Source organism: Hylobates moloch, unplaced genomic scaffold (genome assembly GCF_009828535.3).
Source record: "Hylobates moloch isolate HMO894 unplaced genomic scaffold, HMol_V3 SCAFFOLD_2, whole genome shotgun sequence".
Taxonomy (NCBI): domain Eukaryota; kingdom Metazoa; phylum Chordata; class Mammalia; order Primates; family Hylobatidae; genus Hylobates; species Hylobates moloch.
In genome coordinates this window covers 21,418,530-21,440,834 of record NW_026652277.1, presented here as the reverse complement: position 1 = coordinate 21,440,834, position 22,305 = coordinate 21,418,530, and the positions used below count along the sequence as shown (strand labels likewise).

The 22,305-nt window shown below is 40.8% G+C and overlaps 1 protein-coding gene across 12 annotated transcripts in view; it reads right to left on the bottom strand.

The window, feature by feature from the left end:
- Positions 1–5,168: 5,168 nt before the first annotated feature.
- MLLT10 (MLLT10 histone lysine methyltransferase DOT1L cofactor) overlaps positions 5,169–22,305 on the bottom strand; it is a 218,368-nt gene continuing 201,231 nt past the window's right edge. For 10 of the 12 annotated variants that reach the window (XM_032168098.2, XM_058432150.1, XM_032167984.2 and 7 more), the window contains 8 exons: positions 21,110–21,182; positions 18,029–18,183; positions 15,730–15,918; positions 15,222–15,310; positions 14,725–15,086; positions 13,608–13,704; positions 8,610–8,816; positions 5,171–6,897 (listed from right to left, as the gene is read on the bottom strand). In XM_032168098.2, the coding sequence (XP_032023989.1) occupies positions 6,853–6,897; positions 8,610–8,816; positions 13,608–13,704; positions 14,725–15,086; positions 15,222–15,310; positions 15,730–15,918; positions 18,029–18,183; positions 21,110–21,182 (1,217 nt within the window). In that variant the 3' untranslated portion in view covers positions 5,171–6,852. Of the gene's footprint in view, positions 6,898–8,609; positions 8,817–13,607; positions 13,705–14,724; positions 15,087–15,221; positions 15,311–15,729; positions 15,919–18,028; positions 18,184–21,109; positions 21,183–22,305 lie in introns of all 12 variants that reach the window. The other 2 variants (XM_058432171.1, XM_032168176.2) reach the window with 1 other exon arrangement.

The following is a 22,305-nucleotide window of genomic DNA, read 5'->3' as shown; positions in this document are numbered from 1 at the left end:
TATTTGTTGTATATAAGCCACCCAGGCTACAGCATTTTTTAAAAAATTATTTCATTGAGACAGGGTCCTGGTCTTACCCAGGCTGGAGTGCAGTGGAGTGATCATAGCTGCAGCTTCAAACTCCTGACCTCTAGTGAGCCTCCTGCCTTGGACTCCCAAAGTCCTGGGATTACAGACGTGAGCCTCCACACCCAGCCAGATTATGGCACTTTGTTAAAGCAAGCTGAACTGACACTGTTTTGATACACCCTCATTTTACAATCAAGTATTTAAAGGCACACGTTGGGAGCCTTAGACACTGCCTCCTACCTTTTAGCCCCTTGTCATCTGACTCCTGTACCTCTCTTCCCGCCACCAAAGCTGCTCCTGTTTATGTCGCCAAATACCTAAGTACCATGTCCAAAAGGTGATTTCAGGCTTGACCTTACCCCTTTAATCCTGAAGGTGGTATATGACATCTTCCAGCTTTCTACAGCCTCACAGTCTGGAGTGAAATGGATGTAAATCAAACCAAGAGTTCCCCTGGCGGCTCCTCAGATTCCTCTCCAGATGTTTCATCTTTTGCTTTGTTAGTCTTGGTGTCCCCAAAGTCTGCAGTCTTCTTCCTTGTCTTCACCCTTCTCCTACCCCAGTGACTTCAACTGCCCCCCTCTGTAGGGATCTGGTGAAGGTCAACTTTCTGGTTCCAGAGCCCTTTGCTCTAAACCCCAGCAGAATCCTCCACTCTGTTCAGGGAGCTATGGTGCTTCCCTGATGTCCAAAAGAGCCAGAGCAGAGGTATGGCAACCTGCCTGTGTGGTCTCCTCTCCAGTAAGCTGGAGGGTACAAGACCCACCCAGGGAGTTGAGAAAGCAGCTCGCCTGGAGCTAGGGCCTTAGAAAAGGTGAATTCCTTTTCCCTCAAAGCCTCCAGGGGGTTGAAGCATCCCTAGCTTTTTGGGGGGGATTCCAACTTGTCTGTCTGCTCCAGTCCTCTCACATAATCTCACCTGAATTCTCCAAACCAGTTCAATTCACAAGTCCACCGAGGGGTCTCTGGTTTCTTCCCTAGTTCCTTTCCAGTCTGCACCCAGGCTAAGGCTCGCACACCCCTACACCCCTTGGAAAGACTATGAATGAATGCAGAGCCAGGGACAGCTCAAACTCCAGCCATAGCCATGTCCAGGCCTTTATGATTCTAGTTACCAGTGATGCCTGGGAAAGGCATAGGGATGTCAGGGACATGGCATGTTCAGGAACAGCATGGCTGGGTTTCGCTGGGGTGCACAGCAAGGGGTGGAATTGTGCTGGGAGCCAGTGCTGGATGGATGGGCCAAGCCCACACCCCGAGAGGCCTCAATCTTGAAGAGGCATCCTAGCCTCCACCACTCCTTAGGAACTCTTGAGTCGGGAGCGGCTCTAAGAGCATCATGGGGTGCTGCCACTTTACCTGCCTCAGATCATTCTTGTTCTTAATTGCACCAATTCACATTTTGGCAGCTATGTGACTCTGTACCTTCCTAAGCCTCAACTTCCTAATTTGCAAAATGGGGGAGACAAAACAGCCCTCAGAGTTGTGTGAAGCGGAGGTGAGGCAAGGCAGGTGAAGGGCTTGACAGGATGCCTGGCTCAGCACCCTCGGGAACACCCTCTGCCAACTGCCTACACTCGAAGGACATGGCTCTCCCATTGAAAGTAGACAAGGGTGGTGGCCACATTGGTGGCTCACTTGGAGGGTGGGGCGCTGGAGTTCTCACCAACCAAAGGCCTAGCTCTGGTCGTACCTGAAGTAAACCAGATGTACCAAGAGTTGTGAACAAAACCTGAACATTCAACCTCATGGAATTTGGGAGTTTGCAGCAAAAAGTAGGCCAGAGAAGAGGCAGTGAGCTCATCTAGAATATTTGGACCCAGATCTAGAAATAACACACTTGTCTCCTGATATCCACCTTCTCCCTTCTCCCATCTGCCTTTCCCCTGAATTTACCCACTCTGCACCTTGCTAGCCAATCCCCCCGCCCCGCCTTTTTTTTTTTGAGATGGAGTTTCGTTCTTGTTTCCCAGGCTGGAGTGCAATGGCACAATCTCAGCTCACCACAACCTTCACTTCCCGGGTTCAAGTGATTCTCCTGCCTCAGCCTCCAGAGTAGCTGGGATTACAGGCATGTGCCACCACACCTAATTTTGTATTTTTAGTAGAGATGGGGTTTCTCCATGTTGGTCAGACCTCGAACTCCCGACCTCAGATGATCCACCCGCCTCGGCCTCCCAAAGTGCTGGAATTATAGATGTGAGTAATCATGCCCGACCAGTTGCTAGCCCCCTTTTTTTAAGAGATGAGGTCTCACTCTGTCACCCTGGCTGGAGTGTGGTGACATGATCACTGCCGCCATGACCTCTTGGGCTTACATGATCCTCCCACCTAGGCCTCCTGAATAGCTCGGACTACAGGTGTATACCCCATGCCTGGCTAACTTTGTTTTGTAGAGAGGGCGCCTCACTGCACTATCCATGCTGCTTGTTGCCTTAATGCGCATTTACAATCTTCCTTTTGTGGTCACAGAACTACAGAAACCACACTCCAGCACAGCACCAATCATCTCTTGCAAACCCACAGCCCTCTTCCAGCCTCATTTCCTGTGCCCACCTGATCCCTTGTGACTAGCATAGTCCTCGCCAACCCTGGCCTTTATGCTGCCCCTACTCCCCCAATCCCCCCGAGATCCCCTTCCCCTAAAAGACAAGGGAACAACATTTATAGAGCTCCTGCTGTGACAACGATGCCAGTGGGAAACTGCCCATCTGGCCCCAAAAATGATTAGTTTAATAAACACAAAATTTGATTTCTAAGATCCTTCCTGTCACTTTTTATTTAAGTGACAAAAGCAGGCCATAACTTTGCATATTCAACCAGGTAGGAAAAGAGAAAATATTAAAATTATAGATGTATGATTTTATAAAAAGTGAAAGGCCAGGCACGGTGGGTCACACCTGTAATCCCAGCACTTTGGGAGGCCGAGGCAGGCGGATCACCTGAGGTCAGGAGGCAAGACCAGCCTGGCAACACGGTGAAACCCCATCTCTACTAAAAATACAAAAATTACCCAGGCGTGGTGGTGTGCGCCTGTAATCCCAGCTACTCAGGAGGCTGAGGCAGGAGAATTGCTTAAACCTGGAAAGCTGAGGTTGCTGTGAGCTGAGATTGCGCCATTGCACTCTAGCCTGTGTGGCAGTGAGACTCAGTCTCCAAAAAAAAAAAAAAAAAAAAAGTGACAGGCCTTTTGTTCTGGTTTCAAATTTCTTAAAAAGTGGTCATGATAATTTTTATTACTTAAATAGGTTAATGCTAACACCTAAAAGTGTCACCAGTGCCCTGAGGTGGATATGGATCACAAACTTGGAAAATAGGCACTTTGTCTAGTCCACAACCATGTGACTGTAGACCTCCAGACCTTGATGCAGCCAGGGATCTGAGGCTGAGACACGTTGGAGACAGCTGGAAGGGACATTTGTTGCCCCCATTCGTTTACCATGCTGGGGAATCTGTCCCTTAAAGACCTGCCAAACTTGAACTCTGACCTAAGTCACAGTCAAAAGAAACTTACATTTTCACATAAATCTTTACTGAATTGCAAAAATTAGTAAGTGGTGTGAAAAAGACATTTCCTTTGTTGCAAATAACAGATTGGGGAATGGAAAAACAATTGACATGAATTTTAACAAAGTAAAAATTATTTTAAAAATGACTTCCAAATTATAAAAGTTCACCCCATTTCATTTTGAAAGGCCTAGTTTATATGAAAAGATGGTATCATTGATGTTTTATTTTCAATAAGTAAAACTAAGATGAACAGTATTTGTCTCACTGAGATTTCTACTCAGAAGGACATGACCCAGACAGCCAGGCACATTGGCTCCTGAGTGTAGTACCAGCTACTCAGGAGGCTGAGGCAGGAGGACTGCTTGAGCCCAGGAGTTGGAGGCTGCAGTGAGCCATGATCTCGCCACCGCACTCCAGCCTGGGCAACAAGAGTGAGACCATCTCTTTTAAAACCTAAGTACATAACCCACTTATGAAAGCAAAATTACATTTCATTGTAAGGTGGTACCTCCCTTGCAATTCCAAGGACCTCTCCTGCCTATTGGGAGGATTATGGGATCATCTTTCCCTTCTGCTTGGTAGACAGCGTAAGACAACAACTTGGCTTTTCTGTCTTGGCCCAGTGCTTGATCTTGACCCACAACATGGACTGCACATCCATAGGCCTAATGCACAGAAGTGCAGACGGCAACCAGCCAGTGTAGACCTTTTTCAAGGATCAGGGCCACTAGCAGGGCAGCAGCTCTTCAGTGCCCTTCCCAGAGCACAAGGCGCACATGTGAACCAGCAGCTGCCAGGGCCCTGCAGTGCAGCAACCCAGGATGACGAGGTCGATGTCTTGGAGCCTCCAGGAAGCCAGACAGCTACAGAAGCGGACACTTAAAAACACGCAGCTAAGGCAAAGGACACATGTTAAGAAATTAAACTCGCAGGAGTTGATGGATGAGTCACCTGTCATTCTAGAGGGAAGGTAATGCTTAACCTTGGGAGAAGAGACGACTTTCTAGAATCGTAATTATTTTTCATGTGCATTAAAAAAAAAATTTCTCCAGGAACCCAAAACTCACTCCTTAATAAAGTTTATAGCCTAGGACCAGTTTTGCTTGTTCATATGCCTCTTAATTACCAGGAGCACTTGACACAGATCAGTATGTTCTGATTCAATTAAGTGTGAGATAAAGTCTGAGCATTTATATTTTTGAAAAGCACCACAGGTGATTCTGATGCTTACCAAGACCCCAAGACCACTAAATAGATTGGGCTTCTCTTTCATGGAATGCCTCTAGTTAAAGCTAACTTTATAAATAAGAGGAATCGAATCTCTAACCAAGTGTGAGTACTGCTTTATCAATGGGCTCTAATTATCTCATCTAAAAGGACTTTGTTTTCCTTTTATCTCCACCGAGGCTATTTCCCTCTTCTCTCTCCGTCTCATCTGAGGATGATCCAACTTTGAGCCCGAGGTGGGTTTGTACTACACACTGCTTTACAGAATGCTTTGCACATCGTACAGCATTTGCTCATGAGAGTTTCCATTAACTCCGGGGCAATATACCAGTATTCCAAACACAAAGCACAGGCCAAGACTCCGAGGAAGCAATATGGGTGCACCCCCTCCATCCTCTCCAAACGAGAATGGCACGGAGTTATAAACATTATTAAATTTTATTAACAAAACTTCTTTGTACATTTTAATACATGTGGAATTTTACATCTAGGTAAAATAACAACACATTCAAAATTTACCATTTATACAAACTGTTACAGAATAACAACCAGTGGGTTAAATAAGTAAAATAAACCACACTGATTTTTTAAATTATCTACAAAAGATTTGACTTTAAAATTCCCCTGAACATATAAAAATAAATTAATTTTACTTTTCAATTAAATCTACCAATTAGAAATATTACAAATCAAAATATCAATGTTATCTTATGAATTTTTCACAATACAAAACAGATTCACAAAACTATTTACAGAAATGAGGTAAGAACTGTGCAATGTTTAACCAAGAAACATATTGCAGAATTAACATGTTCTTCCAGCTAAGTACACAGTGGAGGTCTAATTACAGCTGGGTCTTTTCCACTAATAATTCACACACCGAAGAACAGTTTGATGATTACATCCCCAGTGGTGGATCACTCTGTGGTACTGTCACATCAAAAGCGTGGCTCCCCAAAGTGGAAGGGCTGTCATACAGGTTTCACCTGTTTCAGGAACTCTAGTGGTGAGCTTTTAATGGTCAGTAATGGGAAGTGGTTTAAATAAAACAAATCTCTATTCTTACCAAATCCACTCCTTTTCTTGTGACTCATTAGTGGATAAATACCCAGGTAATAGTTTTGCCTGAGCTATCTACAGTTCTGAATAAAGGCGGAAGCATGGGAAGGCTGCGGGTGATGGGATGATTCCTGCTGCTCGGAGGACTGACTGTCCCACCCTGCTGTCTACAGCCCTTGCAGCACAATGGAGGCACTTGATCAAGGGCAAACCCCACCAGCACTTTCCACAGTGGCCCCTTTCTGAAAGAAGTATTTCGCTTTGAATTGATCTGGTTCCCCCAGCAGCCTCAGAACTCACTTAAGATTTCTTTAAAATATGAGTAGGTCTTAACACTAAAGAAAGCAATTCTCAAAAGAAAATTACCTTTAGCAGATGCAGACATTACCATCCTAACTTCATTACCAAAATTGGCCAAATCCCATTAGAAAGGAAATTTTTTTTAACAAAGATGGTCAAGTCCCAGGTGATGTGCTATATATTTGTAATATTGAATCAATGGAACTGCAGGAGAAGAAATTAGTTCCTTGGAATTTGACTTAGAGCAAGCATACTGTAACCCAAACAAAAGAGCATATTTCGACTTGTACAATAAAATCAAGCAGTTTGTAAATGGAACAAGTATTTAGTTTTGCTATTTGTATCTCCAATTTATAAACAAAACTAGTTGTGTACCAACTATATTAAATTCTTGAGTTGATAAACACATTGCATGTAAATTATGTCACTTTAAAAAGTTATTAAATTTTCTTTCCATGTTCAAAAAACTGGGGTAAGGGGTAGGGGCATGGGAATTCCATTTCAGTGCAACAAAGCAACAAGAAAACTAATCAAAGCCTTACAAGAATGTCCTTGCAGCAATTAATCCTTTGTTGTGCATTGAGTTTCTTGTTGCGTTTCTTCATAGCTGTAGTAAAAGGACTGCAAAGGCAGCCAGATGAAGTGCTAGAACAGCAGGACAGGCAATTTCTAGATGTTTCTCAGGTGTCAACTTTTCTCTTGAGCTACAGGCCCAGTTTTATCACTAAGTCTCTGCAGTTAAACAAAAGAGCAGATGTGTTAGCTATATCAACTTTTGATAATATCCTCTGCATTTGAAACTGTGACTGAGATAAAATGTGGTACAGAAAGTTATTCCCTCTTTTCCTGCAAGTTGGCAAGGCTACTTGCAACGTAATACATAGACATGAATTTACTAGTAAATACTTTAAAAACATTAAATTCAGTATAAAAAGACCAAAGAGGTGGGCCCATCTGAGGGACAGAACTTCCAAAGAATGAATGCAGAATTCATCTTCCAAAATCAACTTTTCCACAGAAGTAACATGGTACTGTAGAGAATGAAATTTTTATGGGCTAAGAAAGTCATGGCCTGTGATTCCACATTTGCTATTTGTCCTTGGGCTTTCTTTGCATTTCCTTTTACTAATCTATAAGTAATAATAGGCTGTAACTCTTTTTTTTTTTTTTTAAAGACTGAAATCACAGATGTCACTGTATCTAGCAAGGACACCTGGCACATAGCAGGGTACTCAGCAAACAGCACCTCCCAGCACTGTGTTCTCTATTATGAGCACTCTATTAGCTCATTAAATTACTGTGATTTTCCATTAAATACATTTCATATTGTATAACCTAGGAAAAGTTTGTAATTAGTGCATTTCTTAACACAAGAAAAAAGCTTGTGAAACACGGGGAAAAATACTACCAAAGAACTCAATACAGAATCACTGAAAATTGCCCGTGTCAGCAGAACACTGGAGAGGTGACGTGGTATGTGATGACAGGAAGTAGGGGAGACAAGAGGGCAAACAGAAAGCATTGAAGAGTTCATGAAAAACAATCCTCTATTTTGAATAATTCTCGTTACTAAGTACAAACTAAAGTTTCTGAAGACTAAAAGCACAGTGAACAAAACTTTCAAAGTAACAGGAAACAGCAAACACTGCAACTTTTTACACTCATTTGCCAAGTCTCCCACCTCAGTCCCTCCCTTCTTCCTTTTCCTGATGTCCAGTCTCCATTCTACATCCCCATAGCCTTCCTCTAACACGGTTCTGCCCTGAACTGGAATTTAGGGGAAACATTTATACTCCAGTAAAGTAGACCTCACTGAAGGGGAGAATTAATAGAAACGGCCTTAAAATGGGTTCTACTGTATGTGTAGAATACTGTTCCTGCATCCATTTTTAATTTAACTTTCACATTGAAAGGGTAAGATGCCATCATCACTTACATGAAATTAATAACTAAAAATCTGAATTCCATTACAGATGTGACTGATTTACTTTCTCTAAAGTAATCTGGTAGAATAATTGGATTGTGTGCCCTACAATGTATAAATCTTGATAATAAATATACTTAATGTGTAAAAAGCACTTTGGAGTAAAATAAAAATATTTCCAAGTTATAGAGACTGGTTCTATAAACAAAGCTTCTCAGAAAGCACCAACTACTGTCTTTTGATTTGATTGTCCCATATGACTTGCTAACTAAAATATACTGTCATCTTGAAAATTGCTGAATTACAAAACAGCCTTCAAACCTAATGTGCAAATTCAAACTGATATAAATTAGGGGATGTATAAATTGGCTTAGATCCTTTGCCTATAATATCCATCTGCTAAAAGCAACTGGTTTTAAGAAGAAATGATCAGGGGAACAAAACGGCTGGAAAATGGTCATCTCTGATTAATCAATACAGTTCTTGTTTCATTAAGATGTAGTAAGGAAAATATACTTACTGCTACTTTCTGACTTGCATTATCTCCATGGATGGTGAGAAATGGGTTGGTGGTAGCTGTGTGAAGTGGGGGTGCCTGTGTACCTGCAAGAAGGTTGTTTATGGGTATTTGTGTTGGTCCAGGGATCTGCAGCTGCTGAAGTTCAGGTTGGTGGTGCTGCTGGTGGTGATGCTGCATTAACTGATACAAAAAGGCTTGATGTTGTTCCTTAGACAAAAACGTGAGAGAAAATGAGTTCCCAAGCACGGAATTCAGCAGTCAGATGAGCTGCCTTATGTTTTCTTTCCTTTAATATTAGATATTTGCTAAGAAAGAAAACAAGTATCTCATCTAGAAAAATATGCTGCACTAGATAATAACCATCTACTATAAAATGTCAGTATCTTCAGTGAACAGCTTATTTTTAAAACAGGACACACATAGGAGACCTCTATTAGGTTATCTGTGATGATCAATCAGGGAATGCAGCAGCTTAGAGAAATCAAGGTGGACATTTGAATGCATCATGCGTGGTCAAACCCTTTCCAAACTTAAAACAACTTTAAAGTTCCCGTTTCTGCCTGTCATTAGGGTGCTTTCTTGATGCAGTTACCACTCTACAGCAAGCATATACTCCATGCAGCATATATTTATAGATTTCCTGAGTGCTTACTAGGTGCCAGGCACTGCTTTTGGTGCTTGAAACACATTGAGCAGGGAAAGGCAAATAAATGAAAACGTTAGAATGTGATTACTGCTCTGCATCAAGGGAGACAGAACTGTGTATGAGAAAGTCTGGAGGGAGTAGGGTTTAATGGTCAGGTTGTAATTTTAAGCAGATTAGCCAGGGCAGTTTTCATTGCGAAGTTAACATCTGGATGAAGATTTGGAGATGAGGGAATTAGCTGGGTGGATATGGGGGCGGGTGAGGATTTCCAGGCAGTGCCAAGGGCCTCCAGAGGAGCAGGTCCAGCAGGATCCAGTAGCAGCAAGGACCCAGGAAGGGTGGAGGGAGCCAGGAGGAAGTGAGGAGAACACAGAGCTTGCAGTGGCAAGGCATGGCCACTCTGGCTTGTATTCATAGTAAAACGGGAAGGTTTTGAGAAGTGGCACAGTCTGATTTCAGGATGGAGTCAATGTGGGGTGTCAGAGTGAGGATGGAGCTGCCATCAGCTAAGGTGAGGAAAATGATGGGTGGGGCGGGGTTGTGCAGGAAGATCAGCTGTTCGGTTTTGGACATGTTATGTTTGAAATGTCTTTTAAGATATGCCAGTGGAGCTACTGAGTGAGCAGCTGGACCACAGGAGCTTGAAGCTCCAGAGGTCTGGCTGGAGATTTAAGTATCAGCACAGAAATGCTATTTACAGACAGTGACGGGAGATCACTGAATTCCACCTTGGGCACTCTGAAGAGGCAGAAGAGGAGGACCCAGGAAAGGATGCTAGAAAGGAATGACCAGTTAGGTAATAAGACACCAAGACGATGTGGTATCCTGGAAGCTAAGGGGAGGAAATGTTTCAAGGAGGAGGAAAAGTGATCAACTCTGTCAAATGCTGTTGCCAGGTGATGTAAGATGAAGAATGAGAACGGACCACTGGATTTAGCAACATGCACGTCATCTGGGGGAAGCAGGGTCAAGCAAGAGTGTCGGGCGGAAGCTCTGCAGAGGCTTCCAACAAATCCTCACCTACATCAAGTTTGATCCCTGTAACGGAACAAACTTTAGCCCACAACACTGGTGGATGAAGGAAAAAGTACAGTCCTTTAGTCTTCATGGTCTCCAAGCAATAATTTGTGCTGAAAATTCCTTAACCATGTTCTGGAAATGAGACAGCTACACGTGCTATTATTAGAGTAAAATCTTGATTAATAGGAAGATACCCAAATAAATGGAGTTTTAGTGCTCTTATTAAGATGAGGCAACAGGTAAGAAAAAACAAGATCCCATCTTAGTATCAGCATTTAAGATTTTTTTTTTTTTGAGGCTGAGTCTCGCTCTAGTCATTCAGGCTGGAGTACAGTGGTGTGCTCTCGGCTCACTGCAACCTCCACCTCCCGGGTTCAAGTGATTCTCCTGCCTCAGCCTCCTGAGTAGCTGAGATTATAGGCACGCACCACCACACCCGGCTAATTTTTGCATTTTTAGTAGAGACAGGGTTTCACCATGTTGGTCGGGATGGTCCCGAACTCCTGACCTCGTGATCTGCCTGCCTCAGCCTCCCAAAGTGCTGGGATTACAGGCATGAGCCACTGCGCCCGGCCAGCATTTAAGAATTTATATACACTTATATGCAGTTTGCCTTTAACACCACTCTAAAAACAGACTGAAAATGATCCAGAATCAAAAGTATTTTTAATATATTTTTTACTAGAGCAAAAAAGTACATAAATATATTTAGAAAGAAATTACAAAGGCTGACATCCTGTGTTAATTAAGCAATGCATTCTCCAAGCAGCCCAACTAAATGAAGAGTGCTAGGGAAATGGGTCTGGAGGAAGCCCCACGACTGTCTACAGGGCCAGGCCTGCCCTGCACCTGCGCCACAACCCCACTTGGGTCTCGGTCCATACTTTCTCCCCTTCTACAAGTTCTCTATTTCCCATCTCCCCTCTTATCTGACCGTTAACACCCATCTCCTTCCCTCTGCTGATCACTTCTAATTAAGAAAATCAGAAGCATTGAAAGTGGGATTGCTTCAACCCTCCACATAAAACCCACCTCCAGTTGCTCTGCCTGCCTCGCTGGGGCAGTGAAATAACTGTTCTCATCTCCTCCTCTGCTAGCACCTTTCTTCTCTCCTGTCCCAGAAATGTCCCATCAACATACACACATGCTGTCACATTGAAAATGAGTTGAAACTGCCCCGTGTACCTACCACATCCGTCTCCTGCTTCCCCTTCCTCTGCTTTCCAAAAGTGACATGTCTTGAGGTGCCCATATGCTATCTTTACTTCTTCTCCCTCCCATTTCCTTTTGAACCATTTAATGAGGTTTTTACTTTTATCACACCCAAACTGTAAAAAGCCTCTAGACAACCTTTAAGAAACAGTCCCTGTCATCCAGGCTGGAGTGCAGTGGCATGATTATGGCTCATTGCAGCCTCAACCTCCTGGGCTCCAGTGATCCTCCCACCTCAGCCTCCCAATTAACTGTAATCACAGGCATGCACCAGCACGCCCGGTTGGTCAATTCTTTCTTACCCTACCACAGAAGCATTTTACACAGTTGACTCCCTTTCTGGAAACATTTCCTTCACCTTGCCCCTAAGATGCCACACTGTCCTTCTCTTGGCTCACTGGCCACGGTTTCTCAATAGCCTTTCTTTACTGGCTTATTCTCCTTTTCTAGGGTGTCCAGGACTCGGTCTTCATGCTCTAGGAGTCCACATCAAATCTGATGGCTCTCATCACCTGTGCAGCACTAACCCCAGATTTCTATCTCTAACTGCATCTCTGCATGGGACTCTAGACACCTACTGTGCAACTGCCTTATCTCCATTTGACTTGTACATCTATCTAAAGGGATTTCAAGCTGAGTGTGTCCATGACACCTATTTTTCTCTCCAAAACTAGTTGGGTTCTGTTCTCCTACATCTCAGTAAAAGTCACTATCCAACCATTCAGAATTCTTCTTTCTCTTGTATGTCCAGCAAACAAGTCTTGTTGGTTCTGTCTTCAGAACATCTTGGCTGGGCACAGTGGCTCACACCTGTAATTCCAGCACTTTGGAAGGCTAAGGGCAGATCACTTGAGGTCAGGAGTTCAAGACCAGCCTGGGCAACATGGTGAAACCCTGTCTCTACAAAAAATACAAAATTAGCCAGGCATGGTGGGACGTGCCTGTAGTCCCAGCTACTCGGGAGGCTGAGGCAGGAGAATCACTTGAGCCCAGGAGATGGAGGCTGCAGGGAGCCCAGATTGTGCCACTGCACTCCAGCCTGGGGGACAGAGCAAAACTCCCTCTCAAAAATATACATATATATACATCATAATTCCAGGCAGTTTTCAATACGTAGCCCATACTATTTTAACACCTACGTCTCCTGCCTGGGTCACTCCCTGTTTCCTCTGTCTTCACTCCCCAACACCCTACAACACACACACAGACTATTCTCCATATAGCAGTAAAACTAATCCTTTAAAATGTAAATCATTATTTCACTATTCTGTTCAAAACCTTCCAATTCTTAATCCTGAAAAAAATGGAGAATGAAATGAGATAAACAAAACTGAGATTATTAGCACTGGGTGAGAGAATGAGGAGTACATAGTTCTTCAGGGTGCTCTCTGCTCTACTTTTCGTACACTTGAAATTTTCCGTAATAGATTTTTTAAAAACTCGCCAGTGGCTTTCCATCATACTTCAGATAAAATCCAAATTTCTTGCCACAGCCAAGAAAGGCTGTATGCGATCATCTAAGACCACCCCCTTGGCTCTGACCTCTCCCACCCTCTGACCACACAGCTGCTGACTCCTCTTCCAAACACAAGCAGGTCCAGGCCTTTGAAGCAGCTGCCCCTTTACCTCCAACGTGCTTTCTCTCTGTGTTCCCTCAAGTCGCAAAGGTACACTCCCTGAGCTCTCACATCGGTCTGTGCTCAAAAGTCACCCCTTGCAGAGGCGGGGCCATCCTATCTAAAATGGTCCTCGGTTCCCTACGCCCTTCCCCACTTATTCCACTTCTTTGTTCTTCTCAGCATTTATCACAACCAAAAAGCGTGCATTGTGTCCCTCTATCTCCCGTATCAAAATGAAGCTCCGGGAAAACACACACCACATCTCAGCACTGTGTTACCAGAGCCTATGGCGGCACCATGCCATGTGCCCTGTCACTTTTAAGTTCAGGAATGAATGTAACATTACTGCAGGTATCACAGCCTGTACCACATGGCAAGAAAAACTTTTTGGATTATGCATTCAATAATGTTATTTCACAAAGGAGAAATCTGTACCCACACTGAATATTATAGCTTAGAACACATGCTCCTAATAAGATATTATCAAAAGAAAGAACTTACTGGTGTGAGCTGTTGAGAATTTAACAACTGCTGAAACTGCTGTTGATGAATAAGTATTTGTCTTTGCTGGTCAGAAAGTAATCCTAGTCCTGAGGCACTGAAAAATGATTACAATTCTTACTTTTTACTACACACCTCTAATGCATTTTTAGAAGTTTAAAAATGAAAGACAACTTTTCAGTTTGATGTTTAATAACTTAAGTACAATTCTGAATCCAAACACTCTGAAAACAATTATGTACAAATTATTTCTATATATATGTTTATATATATGCATGTGTACAGCTAAGCAGGAATTCACATTGTCAAGAAATGTTTTTATTATAAAACAAATAGGCCCTAACTTATTTTATGGAATAGAAATTTACATGTGTTTCTAACAAGCATATGTAATAATTTATCTTTATTCAAGGATAATATAACTCACACTAAGTAAACACATATTTGAAACAAAGAATCCAAACATACTACTGATTTGACCTATCCTTTTCTAATGGTCCCAATGGTAAAACAACACCAATGAAGAGAGTTAGAGGAAATAGCTTTCTAGTACCCACTGCAAATCCATTTAAAAGTATTTATTCCCCCAAAAGTATGTTTAATAACAACATAGCTTTAGTCCCCAAGTTTTAAACAAACATTCAAAGGCAGTTCCAGTACAATGAAACCAGTGAGTCTCACTTCCTGGGAATTCAGATAAATAAATGACCTTTATCCTATATCAAAATCTTTGATTAGAACATTAAAAATATTACATAAATTTTAAGAAACTAATATTCATGTTATCTCCACTACGGTATTATCTTTCTTCAGAATTTATGATACAGTATTCAAAGAAATAAGAAAAACTTGTATTTAAAAATAGACATCACAGATTAAGACTAATTTTCAGCACAGAACATATTTAATGCTGTTACTAAAAGTAACTTAATTTCATTTAATCTAAATTACTTAAGTTTCAAAAATAAATGTACCCTGTGTATAATATACTTAAAATTTTTGGCAGACTTCTCAAGGTATATCTACAAAGGAACACATTGACAGCCCCAATCTAAGGCACAGACAACACCGGTACTCTGTTTCACTAAAAATCCCAAAACATACTTAAGTTTCTTACCTGTTAGTCAGTGTAGCTGGCATTGGATGTGTTGCATTAGGTGGTACGGTTGTGTGAGTGAGAGGGGTAGGGTTCTGGGACATGGTGACAGGAGTCTGCATAACCCCATTTAAAGCTCCTACAATGCCATTAATTGCCAGTTGGTTACCTGGCAAAGCTCCAATTATTCCACCCACTGCAGACACGGCAGGAATGGTGGAAGTTACAGGCTGCATTCCACTAGCTAGTGCCCCCACTGTCACGCCATTGACCTGCTGAACTCCACTCACTCCTGAGCCTTGTTGAGCCGGACTCTGCCCAGCAGGAGGTGGGGTAGAAAGAGCTGATGAGCTGCTGGTACTTTGTCCACTAGAGGTTAAGTCCTAGCATAAGAAAGAAGAGAAACTAAGTTTAAAGAACACAGCAAAACTGTTTAAAATAATTTTAAACCATTTAACATAATATACTATTATTCACAAGTAAATCAACACAGATGAAAATAACCATACAAAAATTACCTGATTTAATACAGGAAGAGAATTATCAGGTAAAAAGCTGTTTCCTATATGAGGGCTCTTACTGCTGTTCAAGGAATCAGTAGTAGGAGCTAGAATAATAAAAGACAAAAAGAAACCTATTTACCCTATTAAATTACATTATGTGTAAGATTAAAGGCTTATTTAAAAGCTTATGCTGAAGCCCATATCAAAACTACTTAAATATCTAGTCTTGCTGTTCCTAAGACTAATTTAAATAAGAAAAAAATCTATATTGAATACCATCGCTTTAAATCAATAATGAGATCATTAGACATTTAAGTAAATTTTGCCATTATATTATGGACTAAGAAAGTTAGAGTAAATTCAAGTTGATCACTTAACAGGATTCTTTATGCCCTTCAAAAACGACCTATAGTTCCTTTTCTACATCTTCATATAACTGGTGACCAATTATTACTCACTCATAATACAAATAAAACTGAAAGCCTATTTTCCTTAGATACAAAATAAATATTTTCACACTTACCAGTCTGTGCTGAAAATGTGTGTATTTGATGAGACGGACTAGGATTTGCTGTTATTGTTGGAAAAGGCACTGAAAGCTGTGCATTCAATAACTGAAGCCGTTCCTTTTTGGCAGTCAAGTTTTTAATTTGTTCCTCTAATCTTCGGTTTTCAACTTGAAGTTGGTGTAATGACTTCAGCATTCCTAAAACTAGCACACATTTGGATAGCTTTTAATAACGACAAGTACACACATAAGACTAAGTATTTTACACAGTGCCGGTAACCTTAGAAATAAGTTAAAATAGAACAGTAGAAATTCTGTAAAGTGTTTCTAAATGATTGTTTTGTTCCTAAATTTGTTTGTGGATATAAATTTCCTATCTATGTTTGTATTTTTATAAGCACAAAGGCAAAGTGTTCCTGGATGTACCTTCTGGAAACTTTGTTGCCACATACCAAAAAACACACACCAGCTTCAGGTGTTTTTCCATTCTCAAAGAAAAGTGATGACATTTTATTTTCATCAAAACAAAAGCCTATTAAAAATTCAAGTGCCTGTCACTATTTTTCATTGAAGTCATATATAGAATGGTTAAGGATCGCACCAATACCCTTTATCAAAATAATGAGCACATGTTTTGTTTGTTGTTCAGTTTAGGGCCTGGCAGGAAGCCCCTAATCCCAGCTGGTCAGCATGTTGCTCTGCAGGTCACCCAGCAGGGAGCGCTATGTGAGCGCCGAGCCACCTCTCCAGTCCTGGAGAAAGGCGCATCCCCTGTAAACAGGCTGACTTTCAGTCTGGCCCCATCACCTCAAGTACTTCAATTCCTTCCACAACTTGGACCTCCCAACTAACAACACAGAGTGTTGCTGTTAAGATTTTTGAAGTGTCCGTCACGTACTAAAAAGTTGTATTTGTTTAACATGACCTCAGCGCCTTTAGAAGATACAATTCCTCTGGTACAGACACATCTGGCCATTTCCCAAGGATTTAACTTTTATCCCTCCCCTCCAAGATCCCACAAAGAAACCTTAGTGGGCCCAAATGAGATGCAATAAGACTAAGCTAAACCTATCCTCCAGCTATCGTGTTTAAAGGATTAGCCTGGCATGAATTTCCTCACAATTAATGAGCATTTTTTGTCAGGGTACCACTCATAAAATACCAATTTATGGCACTTAGCTAGCCAACAATAAGCAAAATGTTTCAATAAAATGAAGCAGCAAAAGTTCATACTCCAAAATGATGAAAACCACCTATTTTTTCCCTAAAATTAAGACAAGGCCACATCTCCAGCTGACCACCACCTATTTGAACTGCATTTTACACCCACGGCCCTAATACTTAAAATGGTGAAGATACTGAAATATAGATATATAGTACATGCTCTATAATCCAATAGATCATAAACATAATATATACTAATTATAGATTTAATTCAATAATTATTATTCTTCCTCCAAATTATAAAATGAAGAAGCGAGCCGGCCATACTTGACTATTTGTATTTTTTAAAGTAAGCTTTCCAGAGGTGAGCAAGTTTTCTTCAAACAATTGGGGTAAGAGAAGACAGTGCTCATGTATTTTAGTAAACTGATAAGAACAAAGTACAGTGGAGACACAAAGTACCAATATGTATAATCATGGTAAGCAACGAGACAATGCTATCTATGAGCCAGGCAGTGGTCCTTACACTTTTCATGTCATTTAATCCTCACAATAACCCTCTGATATGGGTGCATTATTACTCCCAATTGTAAAAATAGGAGACTAAAGAACTTTAAAAAACATGCCCAAGATCATACTTTGAGATGGAGTCTTTCTCTGTCCCCTAGGCTGGAGTGCAGTTGTGCGATCTCGGCTCACTGCAAGCTCCGTCTCCCGGGTTCACGCCATTCTCCTGACTCAGCCTCCCGAGTAGCTGGGACTACAGGTGCCCGCCAACACGCCCAGCTAATTTTTTGTATTTTTAGTAGAGACGGGGTTTCACCGTGTTAGCCAGGATGGTCTTGATCTCCTGACCTCGTGATCCGCCCGCCTCGGCCTCCCAAAGTGCTGAGATTACAGGCTTGAGCCACCGCGCCCGGCCTAAGATCATACTATTAATAACAGGTAAAGACAGGATTCAAGTCCAAGCAGTAACTATAGAATCTCTTCTGTTAAACCACTTCACCTTATACTTTCTCTCACTGTATTATATAAAATGTATATCATAATCCCATTACTACTCTGGATGAAAAGTGACTTCTGCATCCATCTGCCTGTTTGTCCATCTGCCCATCTGTCTTGATTCACATATAAGAAAATGAATACTTACTGTCACTAGGAGTACCCTGTTCTAATAAAAATTGCTGTCCTTCACTCCACTGCCTCTCCAAAAGCTGTTCTATGCTGGCTGCTACTGGAGGCAGATTTTCCAAACTGCTGCTGCCTGGTTGATCATAGCGAATCTGTAAGCTGCTTACAGGGGATCTGTTGAAAACAATTCTCAAGTTAAAAAGAAGGGGAATGCTTTTAAGAGAGTACAGTTTCTTACCTTAAGCTGACCCCTTTTCTCCTGTATGAGTTTTATAACACTAGGCTGCCTATGCCAGAAGTATCAGGTTCCTGGATTTAGAAAACCATAATCTACCCTAAAATTGAGTAATTATCATTCTTCCTCCCAATATTACAGAATCAAGGAAATAGCTAGCCATCATAGATAATTAAAAACCACTAGAAAATATAAACACACCACCAACAATCTCTGAAATAGGCTGTAAAATAACTTGGTATGGCATTATAAGACAAAAGGGGGAAAGACAAAATTAGACTTAAAAAAAAATTTCCCAGAAAAGGGTTCCACCACTCTGCTTTGATATATTTGCCATCATAATAACCCTGAACAATTATAATACTGTGAAAGGTATTTGAATTTACAACCAACTAAAATCTCAAATGTCACTAAAAAGAAATTTAACAGTCTTAAAGCAGCCTTTTGTTATAAATTTAAAATTACTCATTTTCAAGTATTTTCACAATTAAGAAATAATAAGACCAAAGCAATTTTTTTTTTTTTTTTCCCATTTTTGGAGATAGGGTCTCACTTTGTCAGCCATGCTAGAGTGCTGTGGTGCACTACAGTCTTGACCTCCTGGGTCATGGGTTCAAGCGATCCTCCCACCTCAAGCCTCCTGAGCAGCTGGGACCACAAGAGCACACACTACCACGCACAGCTTTTTTTTGGGCAGGGGAGACGGAGTTTCACCATGTTGCCCAGCTTAGTCTCCAACTCCTTGGCTGAAGTGTTCGTCCCGCCTAGGCCTCTCAAACTGCTGGGATTATAGGCATGAGCCACTGTGCCCAGCCCCCAAAGCAATTTTAGATCCTTTTACATGAATATTTCTAAAATGTCTTAGATCTATACTTCAAATGATAACCCTTCTAAAACAAACAGTACTTGTATGAAAATGAACATGTAATGTTCTCTCCACTTTTTGGTTTAAATTAGTAAGTGTCGCCATTTCTGGTCTCCAGCTACCATTCTAACATAATACATTTAAAGAGCTTTAGAATTTCCAATGCTTTTGTATATATCTCTTATGATCTCCACAACAACCTAGTGAGAAGTCAAAACTTGGTTTATTGGCTCCATTTTCAAATGAGGAAACAGGATGGAGTTTTAGTGACTTGTCCAAAGACACACTGCTGGTGAGGTGACAAGAGCTGGGCTACACAACTCAGGTCTTCTAACAACCCACTAGTGTTCTTGACACTGCCTTAATATGCGTCTCTACAAAATTTTCACAAGATGTTAAATGGGGTTTTTATTTCATATGTAAACATTATGGGCTACATACAATTGGCCATCCCTCTGCAAATAGTACATTATGCCAGGATAATTTAGGCTGTTACATCTCAGGCTGATTTCTAAAGAGTAATATAAAGTTGGAAATAATATGCTAAAAATAATTTAGTACCATTTGTTAAGTCCCATTTAATGAAAAGGAAAAACTATATTAAGCAAAATAGCACTTTTTAAATAATTCTTGGTAGCTTATAATATTTTAAGTTTAAAAGGGCGACAGAGAAATGCTTCTTCCACTAAACACTGAGCAAACATTCATTAACTTTCTTCTTTGAAAAGAAAAACAACATAGAATTAATCACAGCATAAAATCACAGACTAGTCAGATCATGCTATCATGTGTTCTTCAGAATCCTGGTTTCCAAAGAGTGGATATTTGATTTTCTGCAGAGTTCAATCAGGGAAAACAATACTACTTCTAGTTCACCCAGGAATTATATAGGAGAAAAGGCATCACTAGATGTACCATTAGAAAATAAAATTAGTGGTTACTGAACTAATCTTTAGGATAAAGAAGATGTTCCTTAACAGGCATTCCCCAAATATATCAGCAATACTGTTATTCATGATCTGTCATGACATGAAAAAGTTCATTTTGAAAAAAAAAAAAAAAAAATTGTAGACATGGAGTCTTGGCATGTTGCCCAGGCTGGTCTTGAACTCCTGGCCTCAAGCAATCCTCCAAATTTGGCCTCCCAAAGTGCTGGGATTATAGACATGAGCCACCACGCCTGACCAAAGTTTTCATTTTTAATCACATTTCTCCCATTCTTGGAAGAAAGACCCTAGAATGGGCTTTTCTCTTACTCTCCATTGTCACCCAGTCTAACACCATGCTTGAGGGAGGGTTCCTAAATTACAGAACATGGAGAAAACAAAGAGAAGGCACAAAAGGGAAATAAAATTAATAAAGAGATAGCCATCACCAAAGTTCCATTCTCCCCTACAAACAGGCACAGTATCTCATACCACATTCTCCCCATTTAGAACAGAAGGAATATGCAGTTTGATAACCCCAAGTATATTAATTATATTTTAATAAATGGTACCTGAATACTGTCATAAAATAATTTCAAAAAACTTGTAATACATTTGCTATAACTGATTCAAACAATTTAAGAACTAGCAGGAGTTTAGTGATCTACCACAGGACTTTACTGAATTAAGAACTAGAGACTAACGGATTAAGTGCTACACCGAACAGGGCTAAAACTGGAACCCAAAGTTGAAAGTCTTGGGTCTACAACTTTAAGAGATCTTAAAACTATTTTATGATCAAAAAGAATTACTCAAATCAGTATACAGGTAATAAATATAAGAGAGTTCGAACTGACTGGAAACCAAAGGAAAGGGATTTGTTTTACTTAGAAATCTAATGGTGTTTAAATTAATATTTAAATTAATTTAGAATCATCTTTCTTGTCTAGACATGCTTCTTATCTGTAGAATGCTTTTATAGCCTCACAAATGTACACTCTACTGATATGAGATTAGAAAGTTTCCAAATCTCAGTTTCCTTTGCCTATACTTTGCAGTGTAAATAGCGCTTACCGTGGCGAGAGACTTCCTCGGGGTGAGCTTCCTCTGCCAACTAGGTTGCGGCTATTGTCTCCAAGATCTTGATCTGTAGTGTAAATATTTCAGAACTGATAAAGTGACTCTTGCTAGATAAGAGGTTTTAAACTCTTGCCCTGATTTTTCCTAAAACATACATTAAACCTTTACCACTATCTTTGCAGTTCCCATGAAAGTAGAAGATCTAGCACGTTGCTAGTTTAGAATTGCTGAACTGTGGAATGTAAGGCGTTGTCCCTACACGTTTTTGTGGGTGTAGAAGGCCATGGATTATGTTCTGTTCTTTCATTCCTTTCAATTTTACAGCACAGAAGCGTGGTTTGCATTTGCTGTACCCTCCCCTCAGCCACTTTTAATTTCTACGGTTAAAGTAATGAATCACAGCTGTGGACAGCTAATCTGTATGCTTATCACAGCAAATCCGTATGCTTTGTATTTTTTAACACTTTGCATCCCAAGACAAGCCATAAAACATATTTACATAGAGCTGCACACCAAGACTAAAATTATGGTGTTAGATACTAGAGCCTTACACCAAGAATAAAATTACATAAAACACTAAATTTCCAAATTGACAAAAACAAGTAGGAATATAGAATCCTGAATTTTAAAGAAAAAAAATTAACTTTTCAAAATATTCCTTAGGTAATATCAAATATCTCTGCTTGGAAAGTAACTTGTATCTCCCCTGCAGTTAGTTCCTTATAAAAATCACCTTATCTGGCCTCTTTCAAGGTTGTCCTCCCCTTATTCTGAGTCAGGTAACCTCTGACCCTTAAAGGGTAAAGACAGACTGATCCATTCTTGGTGAACTGCTAAATCCATTCCCTTCCCCCAAACAGGCATGACTACTTGGACATGTCAACCAATCCTTAAGGATGGAATGAAACAAAGCAAATCCAGTGGCTCATTAAGACAGTACAAGAGACAAATGCGACAAAATGTCAACTGGTGAACATTCACAGGATTACTAAACACTGCAGAAATTCTCTAACAGGATTTTTTTAACCAAGTTTGTGTAATACAATTTCATGAATTATGCAAATAAAGGTTTAGGCTATTCACAGAAAAGCCCAGTGTTATGTTACTTTCATTGCATAGAACTGAGAACTGAACACATCAATCACAAAAGTCACAGGAGACACTGCTGCATTCCTGCTTGCTGATGGCTC